General features: G+C 47.6%; 8 protein-coding genes across 8 annotated transcripts; 5 read left to right on the top strand and 3 right to left on the bottom strand.

Annotated features, from left to right (window-relative positions):
- Positions 1 to 740: 740 nt before the first annotated feature.
- On the top strand, positions 741 to 1631 carry ATNIH1004_005032 (uncharacterized protein; the record flags this gene model as incomplete). The annotated part of the gene is made up of 3 exons (XM_033569692.1): positions 741 to 962; positions 1038 to 1126; positions 1190 to 1631. The coding sequence occupies 3 exons, from the start codon at positions 741 to 743 to the stop codon at positions 1629 to 1631; spliced, it is 753 nt and encodes a 250-aa protein (XP_033428498.1).
- Positions 1632 to 2825: 1194 nt separating this feature from the next.
- On the bottom strand, positions 2826 to 4301 carry ATNIH1004_005031 (pepsin-like aspartic protease; the record flags this gene model as incomplete). Its single annotated transcript, XM_033569691.1, has 2 exons — positions 2826 to 4139; positions 4194 to 4301. The coding sequence occupies 2 exons, from the start codon at positions 4299 to 4301 to the stop codon at positions 2826 to 2828; spliced, it is 1422 nt and encodes a 473-aa protein (XP_033428497.1).
- Positions 4302 to 5310: 1009 nt separating this feature from the next.
- On the top strand, positions 5311 to 6942 carry ATNIH1004_005030 (putative acyl-CoA thioester hydrolase; the record flags this gene model as incomplete). The annotated part of the gene is made up of 5 exons (XM_033569690.1): positions 5311 to 5610; positions 5676 to 5740; positions 5793 to 6089; positions 6160 to 6341; positions 6398 to 6942. The coding sequence occupies 5 exons, from the start codon at positions 5311 to 5313 to the stop codon at positions 6940 to 6942; spliced, it is 1389 nt and encodes a 462-aa protein (XP_033428496.1).
- Positions 6943 to 7193: 251 nt separating this feature from the next.
- ATNIH1004_005029 (AAA-ATPase Vps4-associated 1 family protein) lies at positions 7194 to 8034 on the top strand (the record flags this gene model as incomplete). Its single annotated transcript, XM_033569689.1, has 3 exons — positions 7194 to 7685; positions 7775 to 7845; positions 7920 to 8034. The coding sequence occupies 3 exons, from the start codon at positions 7194 to 7196 to the stop codon at positions 8032 to 8034; spliced, it is 678 nt and encodes a 225-aa protein (XP_033428495.1).
- A 3040-nt stretch (positions 8035 to 11074) lies between these two features.
- On the bottom strand, positions 11075 to 12652 carry dspC (dual specificity phosphatase YVH1; the record flags this gene model as incomplete). The annotated part of the gene is made up of 4 exons (XM_033569688.1): positions 11075 to 11516; positions 11603 to 11953; positions 12258 to 12479; positions 12615 to 12652. 4 exons carry the CDS (start codon positions 12650 to 12652, stop codon positions 11075 to 11077), a joined length of 1053 nt encoding a protein of 350 aa, XP_033428494.1.
- Positions 12653 to 19068: 6416 nt separating this feature from the next.
- znfA (putative C2H2 finger domain protein) lies at positions 19069 to 20673 on the top strand (the record flags this gene model as incomplete). The annotated part of the gene is made up of 1 exon (XM_033569687.1): positions 19069 to 20673. The coding sequence occupies one exon, from the start codon at positions 19069 to 19071 to the stop codon at positions 20671 to 20673; it is 1605 nt and encodes a 534-aa protein (XP_033428493.1).
- Positions 20674 to 22348: 1675 nt separating this feature from the next.
- Positions 22349 to 24136, bottom strand: ATNIH1004_005026 (nucleoporin NDC1; the record flags this gene model as incomplete). Its single annotated transcript, XM_033569686.1, has 2 exons — positions 22349 to 23897; positions 23964 to 24136. The coding sequence occupies 2 exons, from the start codon at positions 24134 to 24136 to the stop codon at positions 22349 to 22351; spliced, it is 1722 nt and encodes a 573-aa protein (XP_033428492.1).
- A 720-nt stretch (positions 24137 to 24856) lies between these two features.
- On the top strand, positions 24857 to 25733 carry ATNIH1004_005025 (SNAP receptor PEP12; the record flags this gene model as incomplete). Its single annotated transcript, XM_033569685.1, has 2 exons — positions 24857 to 25150; positions 25209 to 25733. The coding sequence occupies 2 exons, from the start codon at positions 24857 to 24859 to the stop codon at positions 25731 to 25733; spliced, it is 819 nt and encodes a 272-aa protein (XP_033428491.1).
- Between the last annotated feature and the right edge of the window lie 187 nt (positions 25734 to 25920).

Here is a 25920-nt window from a genome sequence, read left to right as displayed (position 1 = left end):
CTCGTAGTGATGGAAGGATCACCGACGATGTCTCCTATCACGACTCAAGATTAACTCTTTCCGTCGTGTTACCGGGCTCCTAGCACCAAAATTACAACAAGGGTTGCAGGGAGGTGATGCGAAGAAAGAGGTAAGAGGGTAGGATAGAGGCGGGGAAGAGAAGAGGGGATGAAGCCAGATAGCCAATCCAAAATTTCAGGGATCATCAACTGACATCTGGCTGCGTTGCCTGATCGATTAGTTGTTGACATGTGGTACGTATGGATGATGGAGGTACTCCGTAGAATTACCCTGAAAGTACTTGATCCCATCCTGAATACTCAGGCAAAACAAGCCGATCAAAAAAAGGAACCATTATTAGATTGCCGCCGTCTTGGCCAGAAGTGCCCCACTTACAGGTGGAGTCCCCAGTACTTGCTCTACTGTGTAGATTAAGTACCTTCTTACCTTACAAGTCGACTTCATTGCTCAACCCCCAACCATTCATTCCTCCCATCGCCTTAAGTTGACCTGTCCCCTTCGTACTCTGCCTCTTCCTCCCCCTTTTCTTCCCCTTCCCCTGGTGCCTGGTTTTCTTCCTTGGTTCTCCTCGACTTGGCTTGGGGCTATTCATCATACCTTGCTGCTTGATATCTATCTTCATACTCGGGTACAATCTTGAACTCAACTATTTATTTATCCATCCATCCATCTCCTATCTCCTTGCACAAGTCCCAGAATCCGTATTCATCTTAATTCCAATGGCTGCTCCTCGGTCTACCTCACTGCGTGCTTTACGCATCCTCTCCCAGCAGCATACTGCTGCTCCCAGTATTCGCCGGGGTTTGTGTATTACGAGCGCTAAGGAGGCCCAAACGGCCAATATCTCGGATAGGAGCTCCTTGTATACTGCTCGCAGCTTGCCTGATCTCAAGAGTGAGTGCCAGCGGAGATCCCTGACGTCCAACGGCAGCCATTCGGAGGTATGTCCTGCCGAAACGACAGAACATGATGACCATTCCCTGTTCCTGAACTAACCAGGTTCTTGGCTGTTGTAGCTGGTGGAACGCCTTGCAAACCATGACTTCCTTCAATCCCGCGCCTTTAGCATTGCCATGCGGAGAATCAACGGCAGCTCTACCTCCCAGTCTGTGACTTCCCGTCGTTCCGTCCATCTTAAAGTTGCAGACTGACATTGTTCCACTTCCAGGAATACCGGTCGTCAGTTCAACACTTCTCGTGCCCAGAAGGCCGTAAATGACTCATCCACTGTGGATTTCGCGTACCTGCCGTCCATGGCGGACATTGATGCTCCTGCTCCTCGCGCGGATCCGCGCATCCCGATCCCTCCCGATGCCTACACCCACCATGACTCGGCCCACTTCTCCAGTCTCCCCATGAAACCCCAGGTCTACACGGTATCCGGGGAGGGGGCCGATGTCTCCGCCAGTCCGATGACGGAGGTTGTGGACAACCACGCGGTAGATATCGACCCGTTTTCCCTGACAGAGACGGTTGGCAAGTCCCGCTTCGGGGAGGAGATCCAGCGACACAGGAACGGGTCCAACGAACGGGGTGTAGTGCGAGAACTGTGGACCGAGATGCTGGACGATCTTATAGGATCCAAACAGCCGAGTCAGCGTAAACATTGAATAGGCCCAGTTCTTGATTCTATTAGCGATATGGCAATTTAATACATGTTCTACATTCATATCATTCTAGTAATTTCCACTTTTCTCCGTAGTTAAAGCTATGTAAGAGGATGGATCAGACCATCAGATCGGACAAATACTACCTATTTGAGGCCTAGATAACCGAAACTATCTAACCTAGGCAAGACTGAAAACTGGGATTGATCCAGACTCAGATCAGATTCAGATTCCGTCGGACGAAGATTGACTGATTGAGTTGACGTATGTCTTGGTCTGGGTGGGTTCGTTTGAATTCTCCGATCCCTTCCGACGGTTCTGCATGTGATGTCTGTCACATGTTGATCTACATTGTGTACTAACAATATATGCAGAGTGTAGAATGTATACTACTCTGGATACAATCATCCTTTTCTGAACAGGTGCATAGAGTTATGATATAGGCAGTTGGTGCATGTGAATGTGAAGTGAAGTGAAGTGAATCCATGACGTATGACTCATGGTGTCCAATGGATTATGAATCGGGATATTTACGTTGTACCCGTTCAGATAAAAACTCAATGGCGTCAGACTCTAAATGTACCTACTTTACTTCGTCATTGAGATAGGTTATGGATTTCTTGCTAGTTTATACAGATATAATTGATGTAGATTGTATGTACCCAGTTAACTATGTAATCAGTATAGAATTATATAGAATCTACAGAGTATTCTATAGACTTCTGCAATCCAATATGTACGAGGTAAGTATCTAGGAGAATTCTGAAGTCAAAAATAATCGTCCGGTTCATGCGGTGGGGCTAGTTCAGTCAATGGATGATATTCTCGCTGAGATGTGATAGATTCTACGATGCTAGAGCTCAGTTGGTATCTTTTATGTTCTTTTGGATATTACATGAGCCAGGTACTGTTCCTCAAATGTGGACATATGCTTTCGTAACTGATAGGCTGACTGCATTGACGAACATACCTGTTAAGATATTTACACTGATGGAACGTTTTGGTAGAATTATCTAATTTTATATCTCTTATTCTCGTAAGTTTTGCGATTAATCTACTTGTACAGTATATAAGATGGTCCAGGAATGAAGATACTAATGCCGATAAGGTACCGCTCAATTAATTAAATAGATTGTATCAGACTTGTCTGAAATATGTATAATCTGTGAAGCGAAACCAACGTTATAAACAGGATGACTACATCAGACCCAAGCCAACCACACACAAAGCCGTCAATATCGGCCAGGAGAATCGAGGTCCGATGTTCGATGCCTCGCCCGACGCAGTCTCGTTCGAGCTGGACGAACTGGACGTGCTCGAGCTAGTCGCGCCAGTCGAACTGATCTCCCCTGTCATGGCCGTCGACGTAGTGGTCGCTTCCGAACCCGATCCTGTCGTCGGGTTCGAGTTTGAGTCCGAGCCCTTCGAGTCGGTAGCATACGTACGCTGAGCCAGCCCGATCCGGCTTTTGTCAAAGTCGAACACGGTGTACACATTCTTCAGGAAGACGTCGCCCACCAACCAGATATCGTCGCCGAAAATCGACTTGCCAACAATGGTCGACACGCAGTTGTCGTTGGTCTTCGACCCTACGTAGTCCTTGGGCGAGATCGTGTAGCTGACCCCGGAGAAAGTCAGGTTCACCTCGGCGGTCGAGTCGCAGGGAAGTAGGTACCCCGTGTCGCTGTAGGGCTTGGCGCCAGGGATCTTCCCGTGCAGCGCTTTGGCGTCGGCAGGCGGGATCAACATGAACGAGGTTCCCGTGTCCATGATGGCCGACTTCTCGGAGAACTGGCAGGCGGATCCATCCACACTGGCGTCGTCCAGTGGAATGCGCCATTGGTCAGTGTTCTTCACCGTGTCCGTGTAGGTGATGTCCCCGGTGAATTTGGACTTGTCGACGTCGCCGAAGGTGACCGAGCCATCCTGGATCTTGTCCTGGCCGCGCGAGAGACTGACGCTGACGATGTTGGACTTGAGGAGCTCCTTCTTTGCGACGACGTCCATGAATGTGTCGTGGCCGAAGACGCCCTTCTCGGCACGGCCTAGACCCAGGATGCCGTCCATGGGGTACGACTTTAACTCGTCCGAGGCGTCACTGGCCAATCCGAAGGTCATTTCGACCTCCAAGTTGGCGATGGACAGCGTATCGGAGCCGAGGAACCCACTGACCTTGCCCGTCCCGTAGCCGACGTTCCATCTATCGCCGGTCATCTGGAGACTCGAGGAGGCTTGCTCGCCGAAGGTGTTGTGCATCTTACAGGCTTCGGTCGTGCAATCCGAGGCAAACAGCCAGGTGTTGCCGGCGCCGGTATCCAGTAACATCCAGAGGGTCTGGTTTTGCGAACCGACATTCACTGCGGAGATGTACGACCGGTCGTTCCCGTCCTGGTCGAGGGCCGCCGTATTGGGTGTGGAGGAGTTCTGCGAGTGCAGCATTTTGTATTGGTTGTCGCGCCGCACCGGCACCCGTCGGATGACGAGGGATTTCGGACGGTCGCCCGAGGATGACTGGAGGTCATCTTGTAAGTCGTCCGTGAGCGACCATGGAAAAAAACGACGTACGCGCCTTTGCGGGACACTCTCACTGGAGTCTGGGGGAAGCTCCAAGGTGTAGGGAATGAAGGCGGAGACGCCGGAAGAGAGCGCGAGAAGGCATTGTAGAAGATGCATGGAGGGAGGTGACTACGAGAAGACACAAGAAAGTGTCGAGTCGAAGGAGTTCATTAGCGGAGAATCGAGGGTATTAATAGTGAGGGTAATAATAGTCCCGTATTAAAACTGTCGATGAACGAGGAATCCAAAAGAACGCCAATGCAAAGTTCTCCCGACAATGATGCTGATGCTGATGACGAGGATAACGATGACGATGCTGATGAACAGAACAAAAGAACCATGCAGGAGTGAATGAAAGACCGAGGACAAAAGAGATGTAGTGAAATGAAGAACCCCCAGAACGCGTAGAGGCGAATAAGAAGGATCCAACGCTGAAGGAAGCGGATCACCAAGTCGAGTCTAGAGTGTCTGCATTGCAGCAGTCTGGTCCAACCGATAGATCGACAGTGGAGATGAGAAGAATTAATGAATTATCCCCTGAAGGCTGAAGACTAAACTGGGCAATGTGGGACGGTGAAACAGACGACGAGGGTCTCGCAGAGTCTCAGGCATTGTGTATCGCTGTCCTGCCACGACGGATTTAGATTCCATTCAGGGTCCCAACATGACTCTGGAAGCGCTCAATGGCGCCGATCGACTGCGGAGCGCTGATGGTTACATTCGCCGAGAGTCTTGAAACTGTCAGATGCGTTGGAGGACCCACCATTGGATGGCAGAGGAGAGAGTGCGAGGAGAGAAAAGAGAAAGGAAAGAAGAGGAGAAAAAGGCTGGTGATGCACTCCGCCTGACTATCTTTAGCTGCCTTCCATGTCGAGCACTAATTTTATCTTTTTGTCCCAGAAAATAGGCACGACATAATCATGCCTTTAACAACCTATCTTATTATATCCATCTTATACTAGAGAGAGAGGGTATATACTCTGTATATATCATCCCGAAATGCTCCGGTATGCGACCGGATCGGGCGAGACCTCGGAATTTCCGCCCGTCTTTCGCTCTATCCTCTGTTTTTCATCTCGATTGTTAACATCTCCCAATCTGATTGACAGTCATCATCTTCGTCATCATGCTGGGGTTAAGCGCCCGACGATCCACTGTTGCGCCCGCCAAATACCTAGCCACTACCACCATCCGTGGTAGTACTGCAAGGACCGTATCACCATCATGGATTGCACTCAAGAATGATTTCCATTCCAGTCCATCCAATTCTGCTTTCCGACCAACATGGATGCCGATGCGCGTAAAGACTCCGTGGATCGAAGCCTTGACTAAAAGTCGCGAGAATGCACAATCCGATCCGACCTCGGCGGTGCGCGCCCATCCCGATCTGTCCCCGAAGAAGATGTCCGATAGCTATTATCGCGCGGTTAGTGAAGCGCCCCGTCTCCCCATATTCAATCTCATGGACTATGCGCTGATGGATGACTGTAGATACTGCCTCTGGCACAAGACAAATGGCTTCTGGATACCTATCTCAATGCGTCGGGCCATATCAGGTGTGTGCCATACACCTCCCGGAGTCGAATCTCCTGCTAACCGCCTCGACAGATTGGGATCCTTGCTGATGGATCTGGATGCCCTGGCCGGTGTCATCGCCTACAATTACACCGGGGACTCGGTGATGACAGTCACCGCCGCCGTGGACCGCATCACCATCGAACATCCTTTGATGGAGATTTGTGATCTCGAACTGAGCGGGCAGGTGACGTATGCTACCGGCCGTTCGAGTATGGAGGTATCACTCCAAGTGGCCAAGGTCCCAGCACCAGGTCAGCAAGCAAAGCCTGAGGATGTTCTCATTACTTGTGCATTCACGATGGTTTCACTGGACCCTACCACGAAGAAGTATGTCTCCGACTGGACCCTCCCTTCTTTATTTTTGAAGCTGGATAGAATGGTTGCTCACCCTACGTAGACCAGTCTCGGTTGCACCGCTCTTGGTAGAAAGCGAAGAGGAGCACCTTCTTTTCAAAAAGGGAGAGGAGAACTACCAGGCCAAGAAGGCTCTGCGAAAAAGGAGCTTACTCGAGAAAGCTCCTGGCGATGAGGAGAGTAACTTGATCCATTCCATGTGGACCAAGGAGATGTCATACTTAAGTAAGGCTTCCGGGAATGAGGCGGTTTCAAGAGAGATGTATTAATGTCAACCGCAGACCCGGAATCGCCCGCTCAACGACCATCCAATATGATCTTCATGAGCGAGAGTGTGTTGAAGTCAGCGATGATCATGCAGCCGCAGGACCGCAATCGCCATAACTTCATGATCTTTGGCGGCTTTTTACTCAAACAGACCTTTGAACTCGCGTTCTGCTGCGCCGCTTCTTTCTCCCACGCCCGCCCGAACTTCATTTCCCTGGATCCCAGCACGTTTGAAAATCCTGTTCCCGTGGGAAGCGTACTATACCTCCGTGCCACGATTGCATACACCGAGCCACTGGAGCGAGACGGCAGCAAGTACACCAAGGTCCAGGTCCGTGTGGACTCGAAGGTTCGGGATGTAGAGCACGGGACTAAGAAGTCGACTGGGCAGTTCAACTATACATTCCTAGTGGAGAAGGACATCCAAGTCATGCCCAAGAGCTACGGTGAGTTCATGCTGTGGACGGACGCTAGAAGACGCTCCCAGAACGCTGCGGCTATGTCGGGGTCAAAGGAGCCGAGTGCACTGAGAGGGATCAAGGACAGCGTAACAGAGTAAATTCCCGATACGATTGATACACATTTCTACTATAGCTCGGTGTAATCACTAGGACTAGAATAAACATAATCGTTATGTGTGAAGGCCGGTCTTTTTTTTTTTTTAAAGAAAAAAAAAAGGTATAAAATAAATGGCAAACCATCCAGTCACATGACATGGGGGCCACATGAGATAAAGAACGGCCCAATCTTATCGCCATGGACAAACCATCATCAATGATCCCTCTCCATTCTACGCCGTAGAGTGCTGCAATGTCGCTTCCGAATATCTGGCATCTACGTCGAGTGGCAGAAACGGCCGCCAAGGCCTGTTCTGTCTGCCACAAGCCCTCGAGCAGCGTGTTGATCACGCCAGATAACAAGGTAAATCCGTACCTGCCTGTTCCTATCTTCCCTATAAACTGGTTAAGCAGGAATCGACCCGCGAATGATTTGATGCTGACAGCGAAGGATTACTTCTACGTCTGTCCGATCCATTTAAAAGATCGGAATTTTTGCTCACCAGTGGTAGACTCAGAGGGGCAAGAAGCGAAGAGAAAACAAGAGGCGATGGCCCAGGAGATTGAGAGGGTAAAGAAAGAATATGAAGAGAAGCAGCGAAGAAAGAAAGAGAAAGGTAAAGAAAAAGGGAAAGAGAAAGACAAGAACACCATAGATGACTCGAAGAAAGATGAACAACCTCAGGAGAGGGACAAAAATGTAGATGACAGCAACAAGGCCGATGAGAAAGAACGAGACTATAAGGTGGGTGGCTGCTCTTCGTCCTCTCTTTTGTTTGCCTGCCACCATGAGACCACACGGAGAAAGCGATCCGTCAATGCTGACGTGCGTAGATTGCATCCATCAAAAAGTCCGAGGCCCCGTCTTCGTCGGATGACTCGCCTCGTATTTTCACTTTGCACAAGTACGTCTAACCCGATCAGGAGGACACAACGTCACGGCCGGTGACTCAGTGACTTGGCTAACCGGTTGGGCCAGAAACTTCTATCAAATGCGCCTTGAAAGGCTGCGTAGTATCGAAGCGGCCAAGCGAAATCGCCAAAAGCTGCAGGACCCTTCCTTCTTCCCGTCGGTTCCGTCGGGAGGGATTTAATAACTGCATCTTACGCTGCGGGATTCCTTGTGGATTGAGTTTTGTGGTCCTTGTCAGTGATGTGATGACGAGTCCATCAGCCTGAACAGGGATAATAATATCGACGTGTTTTCCGGCTAGGTTTCATGCTCAAGGGCCAAGATCCTTGATGCCAAGATGAATCATGTGCGGAATGTCCAGCTGCCTTACAGTATAGCCTTTGCCTAGGCGTATACCTCGTTCCAATTTCATGGCATTGCCTTGTGACAGGCTCGGCATCATATTTGGTGCCCTACAGCTATATTGGCTGATGAGTGGAACAGTCCGTCTGATTGCATAGACAGGTCGCAAGGTATCAGTCGGTAATTTTATACTTGATTGCTACTATCCTACTATTTAGCACTGCACTGAGACTGCTCCATTGGGATTTCATCACACATAGCATAATGGCCAAGAACGCTTCTTAGACAACTGCTAGTGAGATATGAAGGTACATAATGAATGGAATTCGTACTCGGCTTCCCATTCAATGTAGTCCTCAATTTAGAATACCCTCAATATAATTATGATTTCATAGTATGGAAGCGTTAGACTTGATATACATTGTATATCTTTTATAGACACTGTATATTCTTAGATCTGCATGAATACCTAACTTCTACTGGGCCGCGGGGAAAAAAATGAGAGGGCAACTATTATGGAATCTATATATAGAATAAGAATCAAATATGGTGTGTGGTGCTGAACATACGATAATTAAAAATATCTAGAGTTTTGGAGTTCTACAGGTACATACATTATTATTCTTAAAGTAGGGGTGTGATGTATAGATCAGGCCATATGCCATGGCAATCTACTAAACAATAACTTTGATCCTTGTAAACAATAAATTAACAACGATGTTACTCCAAGGTCAAAGTGGCTATAGCATGAGGCCTGAAATAAATAGTCACATATCCAAGAATCACGAAACCACAGTCCACAATGAGTTAACAACCAGCCAGAACAGCTAACTATACTGAGTACTTCGTAAACAAGAGTGGATAGGCCACGAATCCACCGAGAAAGCCGGAGAGAATGATGGGGATAAACTCCCATTACCCCTGAGTCAATCTGATTTAAATATCTGACTAGTTATCAACTTCGCATTTCCTCCGGAGCATATACGAAGTATGTCCTTGGTAGATAAACTGTGTACTGTATCTGTCTGTCTGCTCTGTTCCTAGACATGGAGCGACGGATGCCTAATCCCACATTATGTATGTACACAGTATGTACTATCCACAGAACCGTGATGTAATGTTTCCTGTGGGGAAAGAAATTACTACACACACTGAACATGTTTTGTTCAGAGACAAGATGCAATGTAGTGGGGACCGAAGGAGGCAGTGCTGCTTAGTTCTTCCAGTGAGATTGAATGAGCTGGTTCAGCGGTAGGGGTAGGGAGGGGCAATGACTTTGTTTGATGCCTACGGAGTATCCTCGGTTGAATGCACGTATTTCTCTATACTCTGTGGATACTTATGGGGAAGATTAGAGTCAGAAGTAGGGATAGGGTTCATTGGGTTGGTTTGATACAGAGTAGAAGTACAAAGTATATCAATTTAATTTCTATAGTGGTCTCGTGTTGTCTAGACGCGGTGACGTCACTTTCTACTACAGTCAGATAATGATTTGGATTCAAATGTTCCTGAATAAGAATCATGGACCAACTAGCTGCGGAGTACATTCCTTAGTAGTGCTTCCTTAGTAGTCACTTTCGGAAATGTTCACTGGTAGATGCAATGGCCAAGCAGATCAGTCAACACTTGCTCAGGATAAAGCAATGGAAGGATTAATTCCCAGCAGTCTAGCAGTATTAGAAAATACGAGGAGATTATCAGATACGAGATAGATATTAAAAATACGCAGACGTAAACTGGGGTTACAGGAATATGTTAGCTTACATACCCAGGTACGGTACCTCAAGGCTGGTACTAGACTAGACTGGGATTACGGATAACGGAAGCGATTCCACCCATGGGTCTTGGATGCCCCAGTTGCGTAAGAGCAGTTTGCACAGCCCCCGTGCCGGAGCTAAGGAGAGACGCTAGACTTTATCCTACCTTACCCCCCTCCTTTCCCATCCAGTAGGATGGTAAGAGTGACATCCCTACTGGACCAGACTAGGCTGTGAAAAAGGAAAAAGATCCTAACCGCCCGCCTGCATTAGTAATCGGACCCAGGAACTGTGCCAGAAATGTGAAGTTTGTTTTTTCCGATCTTCCACACTGCAGATCCCCGGTTGGTTCTGCCGTTTTATTGGTCTAGGCCTTGCTAGGGTGGGGCTGCCTTAAAACAGCCTCATGGGGACGTGGGGTTAAGCCCTGAATCCTGACAGGTTCTAGCGCGTAGGACATGGTGATAGTGGAGTCCGAAGAACAGCCTGAACTCCGTCCACAGGATGTCCGAGACTCGTAGCTGATTGGGTGTGGTCGGGCGAGAAAAGTGCCTTCCAAGTCAGTTGTCTGAAGTACGGAATATACTCTGTAGGTACCACAATAGTATTCTTAGTCTCGATATAATCGACATCTAGGGTCTTGTGAAGTGTCGTAGTTTCAAGGCCAGCCTGAAACATCAAGATCGGTGTCTATCTATGTTGCCGCATTGTTTAGATAGCCAGAGTCTCCGGCATCTTTATATACAGATATATCGGTCTGAGACTTCTCCTTGTCTGCTGTTCCCAGCTGGACATTCCCAGACTTATGGTGTCGAACAAACAATCTCCCCATCTGCCGATTCTGCCAGTTTGTTCGGTAATCCCACAGGCCCACTACCACTTCAACCAATTAAAAATCCAATCCAATCTTCCGCTGCCGTTGAGTTCGAGAGATTCCATCAGGGGAATGAAATGAAATGAGCCGGCGATGATCGTAATACCACGTGCCTATGTGGATGTATGTCTCTCATGCCCCATAAATGTGCCCAGAATGGCCTTCCTTCAGCTTCCGAGAGTACTCGAGCGATCGCTCGTAGAAGCTATAACCATCGGACTAATCTGTACCGTAAGTTATCATCGTCTTCACAGGCTTCCCCTTCCAATGGTCGGTTCATCGACGCTATTGGGCCTCATGCCAGGAGGCAACCGAATCCCCAGTGCGGCTGGTGGCAATCGTCCGGGTCCATTTCCAGTGTTGACTCGATCAAAGATGTCGACTCTAGCTCTAGCGAGGCCGAGGGCAGGGACCATCCATTCGCTGCAGCTACATTGCATGCCCTGCCACGCAAACTTCCCGATGTTGAACCCACACGAGGAGTTTGGGCATGTCAAGCGCCCAGACAATGGTGCGTCATCAGTGGGGGACGCATACGAGGACTCCGAAGAGTCAGGGGTACTGTTAGGAAAGAGACACGGGCGCATCCATGTCAGCGGGTGCAGAAAGATATGGGCACAGTCGGTTGGTCCTTTCGCGCCTTTCTGCGGAACATGCGGGATAATAAAGGGTGTTGTCGCGAGTGTTCGTCTATTCAAGCCATTGTCAGCATTTTGAGCTAGCCCGACATTTGCGGAGGAAGGGATATATGCCTCCCAGGAAGACTTGAGACTGACCGACACTTCCGACATTTAATCTCTGTTGTTCTGTCGCTAGGCTCTGGAGGCTTATGAGGCTGTTCATCTTCGAAAAGTACGGATTTCATTTCAGGTGCCCGTCCACATGCTACGCTCTCCTCAACTTCGCGACGGTAAAGCCAACGATTGTAGAAAGGATGACCGGTGACATCATCAGGGCATCCCATCTGATGGTAAACAGAAAGCTGTTCCATGAACCCATCGTTTGGTTCGCAGAGGGGTCGGCTCTCGCGAATTACCGCAAGGGCCGACTGCGGTGTTAATACATTGGGTTGTCGGTGGAGCATATAGGCAATGCAGACGGTTGCAGAGCGGGACTTCCCCATTGCACTGTCCAGTGTCAGTAAGGCAATAATTAGTGTAAAGTCTCATTTATATGATCCATGTCGAAGCCCTGGGTAGATACATATAACATATAGCCAAGGCAAGGAAATCATGTTATATTCACGTGATAGGATATGTAGAAGCTGTAGTAGATGAGAAATGCAATTTTTTTTTTTTTTTTTTAATTAAAAAAAAAAAGAAATAAATTTTCAAGAAAAAAGAAAAGTTTCAATGTATGAGCTTTGTCTTTCTCTGAACAATACAACAGGGGATATCTGGACGGGATATAGAAGAAGAGAAGTCAACTAACCAATGGACAAGCACGCTTCCGCCAGCATCCAGGCCCGACTGGATGAACCTTACGGCAGATGGAAAATGTTCCAGCAGATTCTCATCGTCGACATCATCCACTTCAATCTTATGATGTTGGAAAGGTGCAAAAGTATCATCCTCTTGGTTTAGCCGTAACACTGAAAGAATGTGTGTAATGTTTGCTCTACTCAAAGCGGCTTTGTTCTTGAGTGAGAAAATGCTGTAGTTAAAGTTGGTCCGTCAGCATGCACTCCATGAAGTTGTTCTTTACCTCCCTTCTATCCCTTGCGTCGCCTCCCCTCCGCGTTTACATGATTATGGCATGGTATGATACAAAGACTAGAAAGAGACCAACCCTCCAATATAGATATTGTGGCCAGGAATCAGATCCATGGCCATTTAGACAGAGCTAATAGTCTATCCAACAAGTGAAAATAGAAATATAAATGTCGACAGCGATCCTAGATTATGTTATGGGAAGGCATATGACAATAAAGAATGTCGATGATGATCCCCAAGGCTGGTTTTGCTAGATGCAAGGTTGGATGATATTGAGCCAAGAAATCAGCATTTGTCATGATTGGCTGGCACTATGTGGCCACATAAAGCACGGAACGAAAAAGGTTAGCGTTTAGGGCAAGGGCAAATTCAGGCCTAACTTCTAAGGCATGAATGATCGGAGACCCCCACAAACTCTAGTCTAGCGCTGACTACGGAGGATTGCAAGTAATTAGTATGTTGATGAGAAGAGCTACCCCTCTCATCCTACGGCATACTGTGGTATAACCCGGTAACTTCGTTAAGTCGTTCCACTTTTTACACTAACATTCTGCCGTTTTTATGATTATTTAATCAAAACCAGACACCTAGAAATATGCAGCGAAAGCAGGCATAAAATTAGTGTTTTGTATAGCAACCTTGCACATCAACCACTGCCTGGCAACATACCTGTGTAAAATTGACTAAATACCGAGGAAATTCTTCTGGTAAAGTATCCCAAGCAGGTCGTATGAGCTGACGTAGCCTATCATACGTAAACTGACTGTCTGTAGAGTAGTGCCTTTCAAGGCAGGCGGTACTAAATAGGAGCGCTCACCGCCCAGTCAGGTTTTAGTGTAAAAAGTGGAACGACTTAACGAAGTTACCGGGTTATACAGTATATCTAATTAAACTACCGTCTCAGTGTTGTTAGTGTTGCGTTATCCTCGATTTACTCATTCGAAGCCAGCGAATTAGTGCGCTGAGTGCTTGTTTCCTTGCTTGGACAGACCCATGGAGCCTGCATTGGAATGTAAGCCAACGCTTCACCATGTTGAAATATCTTTGGAAGAGCTCCTAGTCGACAGGGTCTAGAAGGCTACGTCAGTCTGGTTGTGGTAAGCAAGCAAGCTTATTCCGTCAGTACTGTGCATAATGGAGAATCCTTAATCTGGAAGATGCAGCCTATACTCTGTTTTGTTGGTTTATATTATTTACTGTGTTTCTGTCGCAGGGTCCAACAAGTGCGAAAGGATGCTTATAATAGGGGATATCTTGTCATATTCATCATCAGCGCATACGCAAAATGGAGAATGAAACCAATAACCTCAATTCCTTCAGAGGATGATTGGCGTTGGGTTGGCGCCAAGGTTTCAAAGACTGGTTTCAGATAGGCATTGCTCCATTCGTAGGTACCTGGTACGAAGGCCATGTCGATCGATGGTCCACATAAGTATAGACAATCATGAGTCTGTGCGACTCCCTCGGTACAGAGTACGGAGTACAGTCCGTCTATCTATACATACAAGTCTACGAAGTACGGAGTACTGCCAACCCTTTGGCGCTGGCGCCGTATTCACAGAACAAGGGAGATGACTATCTCTTTTATAAACCGAGCCACGAGTCAACTGTAGGTAGTATCTGGACCCAATGCTTGGTTTATAGGTCATAAACTTAGTGGTAATTTAATGTAACTACCAAGGCGCAATGGTTTCGAGCCAAGAAGTACCACAGCTATTTGGCTTGGTACATAGTGCTTGATTTCCCTCAATCAGACATGAAAGGAATGAATAAAAGATCACCTGGTTGAACTAGCATCTGCAGAAGCACCGTATGTTAAGTACATACTTGGCAGTATTGTACGTACTCTGACCATGGATGTAATATTATTACTCCCACAATACGGAGTCCCTGTGCACGAGACTTAGTCTGCAGCCTTTTAGGGCTTAAGGCTGATGGCATTTCTTACAGACTACGGAGCATACATAGTCTAACCTTGTTTGTTCAACTGCCTTGTCTTGCCTCGCCCACTGCCTGTCCTTGTGCTCCCATATACATGTATTCTGTGTATAAGACAGGGAACTTCGCCATCCAATCATACTAGTTGTCTGACTTGCACTGCAGAGGCAAATTCCGTCTCGATGGCTATTTTTATATTATCCATTGGCTCAAAGTTTCGGCTATTGTTCCTAGTCCTTCTGTATACTGGGCTGCTAGGTCTCTTAATCGTTTAAAAAAAGAAACAGCATCAGTTTGAAAATACAGCTCCGTACTTCAAACGGTGGCGGTTCCCTTGTCCTATAATAAGACAATGGCAAAGTAAAGCAGTTCTCGCCATACAAGTGGGAGACTAAATAAGATGCAAATGCAATCCGATGGATTGCCACCTGTGGATGCATGCGTGCGTGTCCTGCTCGTGTGGATTCGTAATTATAAAGACACATGATTAATTGGCTTTTAATAATCCGGAATAATTGGTATCAAGGGAGACTAAACTGGGTAATAAATCTGACTGCCATTGTCATAAACAAACCACTACTATTAAAAACTAGGTGGTAGCGAAGAACAATTAAGTTCGGATATACAAAGTATTATGGATAGTTTATTGTAAGGGCATAAAGGGGTCCTACTTCTTGGAGATTCATTTGACTGCCTCTATTCAATATTTAAAGCTATTTTGCTTACTATTTGCACGTTCTATCCGAACCGATAAGACAAATGTCTTCCTCGGCTCTATTTAATGTACAATTTCCATGGTACTTCTCGAGAGGGAGGAGTAGGCAGATCAGGGGAGAAAAAAGGTGTACGACGTACAGACTCCAGAGTGGTCTGTAATGGAGCTTCGAAAAAAAAAAAAAAAAAAAAAAGCTTTCTCCGGAGCTAAATTTCTGGGTTCTTATTTCTGGCCTCTAAAGACATGGATAACTTGTATGGAAATTTAGGCCCTCTTCTCACCGCAGCGCGCACTACCTACGGGTATACCGAAAAGGATATTATAGGAACATGATTACACTATATTCTCTATAATGATTCTTATTTTATTTTTATTTTCTTTAACTTTCGCCTTTGGCCCTCTTAATTTCTTTTTTATTTTTTACATTCTCACTGTATCAGAATATTGTCCGTTCGTATTCAGGGAGTTCCTGGGATTGCAAGGTGCGACGGACAATGCCAAAAATGACAGCAGTGTGGCAGTGCATGTATCTAAGGACCTAGTGGATCCCACTAGACCAACATTCGCTGCGGGTCAAGCTCGACAAGGCCACTGATTGTTGGTTGCCGCCCGCACAATTCGAGGTGGGGCCACTGTGCATGTTGTCTGGTTGCATGTACTCGGTACGGACGACTACGGAGCGTCTTCTGGGTAAAAGCACTTCTGTTCTGGACAATAAATCCCTGTGTGAAATTGTTTTGCTCCCTTCTCGGATCCCAGATGCAATAGCGCTGACGTGTATTTGCAAAGTTGACAGTTTGGTACGGAAATGAAAGGAAAGGGAAAGCATTGGACAAGAATAGAATGAAGTAAAATTGCTTGCAGAGGCCAATGCCTAGTAATATATGTGAGAAGCAACTAGCAGTTTCAAACTCTTTGAACGGAACATAATGATACTTTACGTAGTAGACATCAGAACTGGTTATCTCAAGATGACTCGACCCGCACTTGACGGTGTACTCCGTAGGAACAGATACGTTTTGTTGTCCTGTATTTATTTACTTCTCGTAGGTAGCACTTGGGGTCAGCAAGTCTTGTTTGAGAAATATGCTCCGGTAGTGAACATTTACTTAACTACCAACCGAGACCAACCGAGGGGCAAATTCGTGACGACGTCGATTATTAGGCATTATTAGGCATTGTCGACGTTGTCAGTATTATTGTTAGATGAAGGCAAGGCTGTTGTAGAAACCTTGATTGAGTACCCCATATCCATAATCCAATAGCGTGATGGGGTTGAATGGAGCATGGACAGTGGGAGTCGCATTATTGTCAGTGGTATTCCCAGTAATCTAGCAGGCTCAGCACTGCCTCATTCCAAACTACCCGTCTCCAGTCGTAGCCTTCAAATGGCAAGACTAAACCGGCTAGTCTGGGTAATGCACACCGCTCCATAATTGGCTTGAGTGTGGGAGAATACAATCAATTTCATACTAATTTGACCCAAATAAGAGGATAAAGATAATGGACACCTCAACTGTTAGAGCAGTTATAAAATGCTCTGCTTGAGTGTCCAGGTGATGGCAGAAATAAGAAGGTAAACATACCATGTAGGAACGCCCTAAGAGGACTGCGGATCTTTATGATTTGGATGTATGACTGAGTGGCCTTGGCATGGATGCTGATAGGTATACTTTTGGAACAACACCCAACCCACCCATCTTTTTCGGTTGCCACAAAAAGTCTCCTAGATCAATAATTGCCTTGGCGATCCATCCCCTGGGAGTGTGCTATGGCTGCAACTTCAATATCCTCTTCGAGAAGCAGTGAAGTAAGGCAAGAATAGATCGGTAGATGTGTATTACTAGATATGGAAGGTTATCTCGAGCTTATTTCTAACATCCTCTCTGTATATCCCATAGAAATTGTATGGCTTACTAGGTATTCTGTACTAACGTTTAGTACTGCGTAGTTCTTGGTCGATATCCTTTAAGAGATTTGGGTGATCTGTTTGAAGATAATATGGGTAGTACTGGGTATATCGGATAATCAGTAGTTAAAATAGAACATAGATGTCTTAAACTGACACCTTCACTACCTGTTGAAATGATTTCTGAGTAGGCTTGGGGCATTGTTATGTTTTACAAGGATCTTGTTTCCAAAATTTCACTCCATTGTATGTTCCGTATGTATGCGGTAAGTTTACACACATTTCCAGCAAGAATCTGACAAGCGACAATCTTTCGAAGTTTAAATAGTACGTAAGGCAAGGCAAAAGGTGAAGGGGCAAAAAAAAAAGATAAAAATTAAGGGAAGAGGAAGAAAAAGAAAGGAACGAGGGCACCCCTGGGAATACTTCTGCCCTGCCCTTTCCATCCATCGGATCATTTCGTTAGGCTTCCACTTACAAATTTCTTTGCATTTTATATTTTTTTGGTCGCCTTATTACCGTGGTGACATTTCAGTCAAGGGACTTTATTCTAGTTGGCTACTCTAACTGGGAAAGGTGTCCACCCAAACCAAACTGCAGCTTGAAGCGCACTCAGATACCAGTGCTGTATCATCTTGAATGTTATTATTCTATGGGTTCCTAGCAAGATTTATCCTTCCATCCTTTTTTCCATACATTCAAGTTGTCCGAGGAGATATAACATTTATTTTTTCTTTTTTTTTTTTTGGTCTACAACTGATACGAAAAAAAATAAAGAATAAAAAATAAAAATAAAATAAACGGGATCGTCTCAATCAGACCAAAGAAGGGAACCTCTTCTTCCAAATTACAGTCATTCCTTTCCCCAGTCTTGGGAGGGCCAATGAGACCGTCGCCTGCACCACCCTCTTTCCCATATTTCGCCTTACCTATACTGTGCCTTTTTACCTTACCTCCTGCTAAGGTACCTGACATTTAAATTTACCTTCCCGTACTGTACCGAACTGAACTGGAAGTGGTACTTGCCCCAGTGCCTTACTACAAACTGGTCCTTCCCGTCGCTTGACTCGGTCTCTACATTGCCTTCATTTTCCTCGTCTCACTCTCTCACCCTCTCCCAACTCCATTCGATCTCTGGGAGCAAAGCGCATACGACACGTGCGCTCTGTTCACTTCATTCCCTCTCCTACCGTCCTATCCTCTGCATTCTTCCTTTCCAGCTTCGGACAGAGCTGTTCTAGAAGGGAAGTGTCGCTCTAGACGAACACCCTGCACTTCTTGTCTAACGTCTGCTCTGTCGCTCCTCTTGAGGGCGCTCATTGCAACTTCTGCTTGTCCTTCGTTGTAATACCTCCGCCGTTGGATCCCCCAGCGGCTATTTAAAACACAGGTCCCCCAAACCAAGCTTTCAGCATGTTTTGTGGTCCTTGCGCTGTTCTCCGTCATTAAATTGCCGCTGTCCGGCGAATTGATGGCACACAAACTGTTTCGCAAGGTTGCGCGCGACTGTTGTAGAGAGCCATTTAGGTAGTGAATACGTGGTTCGACCTACTGGGAATTATTCTCAAAAGAATATTTCGAAATTTGGGCGAGGTACGTTGCTTTCAGCCCTATCTATCCGCCATCAAACTTGCCTGACTCCTGTTCCACTGCCTGTTAGACCCAAGACTATCCCACCAAGAGTCACTTTTACTTCCTGCGACAAGGTGGTCTTTCCCACCATCTCATTCTTTAATTTTTTATTCTTTCTTTCCTTAAAGCCTTTTAGGCATTTCGATTCGGGTCTTAGAAGCGGGATCTTCTATCGGTGCATCAGAGAGCCAGCAAACTAGTATTCACTTTTGGCTTACGACCGGAGGCCCTTCCGACGCTTTACCGCTTGTCAGTTTATAGAATTCTGTGTCTTGCTCCTTGGACGGTCTTTCCTTTTCATGCGAATGAGCCAGCATACTGCGAATTTGCTCTACGATGGACTTCCCGCGACTCTCGCCTCCTTCGATCAACGTGCATGATATCAGTACTCGTTTTGATTATCCCGGCTCTACCGAAAGAGCCCCGCATAGTATGCCTGGTCACTCATATTCACCCAACGGGCCCATGCCCATTCCAACTAACTCAATAGCTACGTTTGCTCCTCCGCCGTTACCTCCACCGCCACGCATCAGCGACTTAGAAAATGGATATGATGCTGGCTGGCTGCATGCTAACCCCAGAAACTTACCCGGAGCAGCTAAACTTGCGCCAATTAGTCCCAGTTCGAGTTTATTTGGGGGTCATCGTCGTCCCGAACCTGTTCCCCAAAGTGATCAAATGGCAATAGACGAATTAGATGGCAGGCAAAGTGGCTTGCCTATTTCTAGGAGTCCTGAAGCCCACATAAAAATCGAGCCACCGCCGCCTGCCGACGAAGGTTTTCGCAGCTCAGTATTGATCAACAATGCTAGTCCAATCCTGAAAGGCGAGCGGGACTTCTCACGGCGAAGTGTGAAGGACTCGTCAGATGCATATGACCAACATCTCTTATCCAAGATAGGAAAACCGCTTTCTCCACGGCAATCAATCAGCCTTGGTGCGGAGAACAAAAACTCTCTTTCGACTCTTCCCATCCCGTCCCGGAATGTTGGAAGTTTGTCCTCTCCTGGAGGCTCTGACGGCCCTACACTCGATGTCAGGTGGTCTACTGGCTCCCACTCTGGTGCTATTTCACCTGGCACCAAAATTGGCTGGAGAGATTATATTGGGTACCGAAGCCCAAGTGTTGAAAGCAGCGCCCCATCTTCAGCGGTGGATTATGATCATTCAGCCTATCTACGTGATGTATCCCGCCGCCGGGGGGGTGGAACGACACCCCAATACGAGGAGACGCTTAGTCTTCCTAGTCGATCGAATAGAGGGAGCTATGACCAGGGCGTCTTTTCGGACATTGAGGGCGACTTTTCCACGGATGAATCCTTGCCACCTCGATTATTTAATGTTCGGGAAGCAACCCCACCGTATCTGGAAGCTTCAAAACCGGGCATGAAGCGAAGGGCGTCTTCTCCTCCTCGTGAATTGATAGGTGATGATAGACATATGCTCCATATAACTACTAGTAATGGTGACCCCGCTCAACGACGAACAACTGGTCACCCATTCACAAACAATCTTTCCGTCAATGGTGGCTATCCCCCCAGCCACGGAAGCATCTCAGCTGCTTCCTCCCTTAGCCTCCGAACATCTGGGTCGTATTCATCAACAGCTCTTTCGGCCGGGGGAAGTAGTATGACAAGTATGTCAGTGTATGACCGCCCGTCGCCCGGAGGGCTTTCACCAAACTCCGATGGTGATCTATTTAGCGACAAATCAGCTCTCCACCCTAGCTCTCCTGGTGGAGCCATCAGCCCATCTGTTGCAAGAGCTGCTCAGGGCCAGAGCACATTGGAGTCCTCAGGCAACAACTCTGCGCGGAAAATGTCTTTGCAAACGAGTCTTAATGCGCCAAAGCCAGCAGGCCCCAAGATGGGCGGGCTGTATATATGTGACTGTTGTCCTAAGAAACCTAAGAAGTTTGACAACCCAGAAGAACTGCGGTAAGTATTGGTCTCTTTGGTAGGTGAATGACTTGTCTGACATTGAACATCGGAATAGAGCACATGAGATGGAGAAACAGTACTCGTGTTTATTCTGCAACAATCGGTTTAAAAATAAAAACGAAGCAGAACGTCATCAAAACTCCCTACATCTGCGGCGTCACTCCTGGTCATGTGCAGCGTTACCTGGGTATCAGGCTGCATTCCATCCTTCATCTTCTCCATCGTCTCAGACTAGTTCAGGCCCCTCCCATGATACCTGTGGCTACTGCGGTGAAGAATTTCCGAATTTTCCCCAGCCAGATTGGGAGCGTAGGTTCGAGCATCTAACTGCTGTACACAAGTTTGGAGAGTGCAACAATGCAAAGAAATTTTTCCGCGCTGATCATTTCAGGCAACACCTGAAACATAGCCATGCAGGAACGAGCGGGAAATGGACCAACATCCTAGAAAATGCTTGTATGAAGGAAGAAGCACCGCCAGAACCGAAGCACCCCGGTAACGGCGGAGGGTCGGCTTCCGTATCTACAGCCTCAGGAACTCTCACGTCAAATAAGATTAACGAGGTACTTGGGGGTTGTTGATAATTTCGCTTCTCTTCTGCCGGTATTAACTATATCTCCCCCTGCAACTTGGCAATACTCGAGTCGAGCTAAGGATTCGACAAAGTCTCGTCTGTTCCCCTGCTCACCACCACAAGTCATAGAAAAGTTGCTCTGCCCATCATTTTATTTTAAAATACCCCCGAATATGTGCATTGCATGACTCTTTGATTTGCTAATTTTCCCGTATCTATTGATCTATTTCCATGGCTAGAATTTCTGGCTCTGGGTAATCTATGCCGCAGCTCCCTCGGTTTTATCATTCGAAGTGATTGGTACAACTTTTTTTATATCCTTGCCTATGGCATGTCTCTCTTCCAAGGTTTTCATTCTCACTGTTGAGTTCGCATCCAATCAAAAGATCTGGATTCCACAACGTCCAGTCACACCATATATGCCAAGGATACGGTATACAAAAGACTCGGAGAGAATTTAAGATGACTGGAGAGAACAGTGATTGTGATGTGACACGATTTGCTTGTTTTATTGGCTTCTCAAGCTGGGTCTTGGTGATGGAAAAATTGGAGTCTCGGGGATATATCTTCAATGGGAGGTTGTTCTGGTTAGGTTGTATGCTGCACACATGGACTTTTTTTTTTTTCAATTTATTCTTGAATTTGTTGATATACCTTGATTGGTCTGCAGCTTGAACCTGTCTCCCAGTCATGCCTCTTCCCGATTCTTACCTGTGCTTAGACATGTACGATCCCTGGGGCTGGGTATGTGTACATAAAACTCTGTATATGGAAAGATATACCGATCAACGTACTGTTGCAGGGTGCATAATAAGACAAGCGGCTAGACAAAAATCGTTGAACAAACCCATGAATGAATTGATATATCGATAAAACGCCAGACCAATGCATACCTTACAAGGAATCTAAGTCGTAACTTTTCAACGACCATGTATCAAAAGGATAATAAAGGGGGACACATTAAGACACGTTTTGAAGTCAGGAAGATGAAAGTGAAGAGAGAAAAAAAAAGGGACCGCCAAATATGAAAAATGTGTCCAAGTCAATACGGACGGAAATATATGACGCCCGACTTGCTTTCGGAATCCTCCTCCCGATTTAGTTAAATTCCCTCCTCGACTAAGCCGGCCGCTTCTCTTGCGAGTCGAAGGTCTCTCCCTACGAGCCCAATGTCTTTGAAGTAGAGGTTGAATGCAGATAGAAGGTCAGCGAGAGACCTTTTCAAGGTATCCAGAACAAGATCCACGTCCTTGACTCGACGTGCCTCGGCCTGGGCATCGGGTTGGCTCGGTGGCGGGAAGGATACATCAGTCCAGTGGGCATTCATTCCACCGTTGATGAATGGCTCCAAGGCCATGATTGTTTCTGTATAGAGGCGCACGACGCCCGGCACGTCCGTCTGGACCTTGCCGTACTGGTCTTCTTGCAAACTGGCCACCAGAAGACGGGTCAGTGAGTCAACGGCATCGACGATGGAGCACACATTCGCGTGCGGAGAGTCTAGAACCACGGCCGATAGGCGACGAGCATACGCTTGTCGAAATAGTTGGCCTACCGGGGAGCGGAGAACTTGTGCGATGATCGGGTGTAGAGTTGTCGGGGTGCCGGTGGAGGATCCTGCAAGCATCTTGAGCTCACGCGACGAGGCAAGGAGTTTCTGCTTGCGTTCCGGGCTCAGCATTGCAGACGACGCACGATCGAAGACATCGCGAGCGCGGGCACGGGCGGTTGGTGTCCAGTCCGGGGATTGTCCGTACAACTTAGCTGCTGAACTGAAGGCATCTCCAAAATTGTGGGGGCCCGAGGAAGAGGGAGCGAAAATATTTTCCTCTTTGGGCGGATCAGTCAGCCGCGGCAGGGTTTGAAGCACGGGCTGCTGGGCCTGTTCAGTTTGTGGTGGTTTTGAACCCGGCGGATTCCTGTTCTCTTCGATCCGAGTTGAAATGCCTTTGATCAACTTGGTGGCAGACTGCAGGATCTGGGTCCAAGCCGGGCCACCTTCGCGGTCAATGTCGTTGAAAATCGCCTTGCGTCGGTCAGGGAATTGCTGGCTGATGAAAGATAACTCCCAGAATGCAAAAGCCCGGACGGTCTCCTTTTTTGCATTTAGACCGGTCAACAGGCTACCGTTGGGGTCCTTGGCCTCCTCTGTCAATGGCTGGCCCCGTTTGAGTGGCTCCTTGCTGAGAAATACCGAGAAGAGAAGGTTAGCTGTCTGCCAGCAGATTACCAGCAGTCCTCCCGAAAATAGAGGTCGCAAAAGAAGTCCCACGCTATATGGTGGGATATATCCCGGGGGGTCCGCGGCAGATCGAGGAAAATCCCAGAACAATTTAGCGAAGTACAAGGTGAAGCTCCATGCCGGACGCCTCAGGAGGAACGCGTACGCGACTGGGGAGATAGCTGTGACCATGGCACTTCTTGTGAACCCATCTCGAATCAACTGAGGTACGGCGAGCTGGATCCGCTTGGAAACCGTCTCGACGGGATGTGTCCTTTGGTCAGCAGCGCCGGTGACCCGTTTAGCAACAGGGATGGGAACGCGATCGTAATCGTAGTAGAGATGGGCCACCGACTGTACAACCGCTAGGAGTAGATGACTGGTATAAAGGTATATCGGCCGTTCGTTCAAGCTTGGTCGTTCGTGGGGCCTAATTTCACATCGTTCAGAAGGAGTTCAAGTGTTCAGCAAGAGTAGCCACCGCGCAGCAACGTACCTGGCTTGCTTTACCCATTCCAATTGTGCACCCGTAGGGGATGACCATTTAAAGATCTCGCTGAACCACCAGGCAGAGAATAGATACCATCCAAAAGTCTGGAGAATATCCAGCGGGACAAGATATTTCAGAGTGGCAATCGGGGAGGAGGTTGTTCTTGACCCAATATGCATTTGACCGACACGCAGGACAAAAATGGAGAGGCTGGAAATAAAGAGAAGGACGGTACGAATGCCACATGCTCCAACTGGAAACCAAGCCCATAAAACTGAAGTGTCAAGAGAATCAGCAGCCATCTTGGACTCGTCCATTGGGAGGTAGCATCCTATATGGACGACAATTCTGCTATTGCGGCATGGTGCCACTTACAGGATGACTTATCACCTATCAAGAAGGATGTTATGTAGCAGACAAGCAGCGCCAACGCCGAGGCATGGACGAATCTTCGGTGGAGCGCGGAGGTTAGAATGCGCCTATATGGGCGCGGTCGGGGGGCGGCCATGATGCAAATTGGGGGAGGCACTGCAGAATTCTCTAGATTAGAGCAGGGACCAAAACTTCATAGCATGATCAACTGAAGAACGTGCTCCAGCTTCCAATATTTCGCCGAAAAATGGAGAAAGAGCGAGGCAGGAGGAGAAGTGTTCATCAGCTGAAAGGGAGACGAAGTTGGCATGCGACGATAAAATGAAGCTTTTTGGAGCAAAGCATCAAAACACACTAGCCACATCCACACCGCCCCTCAGGTGAAGGTCTGCACCAGCCACAGATTGCATCATGTGATAGCGGCCTGTAATTGCGGGCATCAATCCCAGGCAACGCTCTGATGTTGACCTTCCACTCCTCAGTCTCTCTCTCGATCTCTTATCCATCTTTGCACCGCCGCATGCACTATGTCTTTCGACCGCCTGAGCTCTCTAGAGGCCCAGCCTTCTGTAAGCCGATCTGAAGATCCGCAATATAGCGATGACCCCGAGTTCGACCGTCTCACCGAAAGCCTCTCCAACAAGCTGTTCGGTCTAACGTCTAGCATCACCCGGTTGTCGGATCAGATCGCTCTTCTAGGGACAAGGCGAGATACTGAGCGGGTTCGCGAGCGAGTGCATAACCTCCTGGAGCAAGCGCGCGGGGGATTTAAGGAGGTGGGAGAGGGGATTAAGAAAGTTCAAACATGGCAGGACGTAAATGTACGTGAGGCCGAATGTCGTCCTGATCTGCGCAGTATTATTGACACCGAATTTCCAGCCCTCCCAGAAGTGGACACAGCAGAAGCTGTCCTCCGAGTTCAAAGCTACTCTGGAGGAGTTCCAAACCGTGCAGCGTCGTGCTCTGGAGAAACAGCGAGCCTCGGCAGTAGCTGCGCGTGCCGCCGTGGAAGAGGGTGAGCTCCCTTCGGCAGAAGTAGGTACGGAGCAACAACAGCAAATACAACAACTGGAACAACAACCTCGGCTTGCGAATCAAGATGAAGTGGATTTCCAGGAATCGCTGATTATCGAACGCGAGGCGGAGATTCGCAATATTGAGCAAAGCGTAGGCGAACTCAATGAGCTCTTCCGTGACGTCGCTCATATCGTTCACGAGCAAGGAGGACAGCTGGACATCATCAGCGAGAATGTCGAGCGAGTCACTACTGACACTCGCGGCGCCAATGTTGAACTACGTGGGGCAAGCCGGCATCAGAAGAACGCACGGAACAAGGCTTGTTGTTTGCTTGTCATTCTTGCAGTCATCCTTCTGATTATCGTGCTGGCTGCCACTCTCGGATAAAATGGGTTGTCTATGCTTAGGTCCCTGGTGGCCTTCGTACCACATCGGTGATGCCTTTCAATATGTTCGTCTTCTCTTCATGATATCCTCCGATGTACGGTTATGTGTCTCTATGCTTTGACTTTCTCCCCGTCTTTTTGTTTTGTCTTATTTCGGCTCTCATGGCCGACGGCGTATATGGAGTAAT

Source organism: Aspergillus tanneri (assembly GCF_003426965.1).
Source record: "Aspergillus tanneri strain NIH1004 chromosome Unknown AapTan_3_pilon_pilon_pilon, whole genome shotgun sequence".
NCBI classification, from domain to species: domain Eukaryota; kingdom Fungi; phylum Ascomycota; class Eurotiomycetes; order Eurotiales; family Aspergillaceae; genus Aspergillus; species Aspergillus tanneri.
This window is presented reverse-complemented; position numbering and strand designations above follow the sequence as displayed.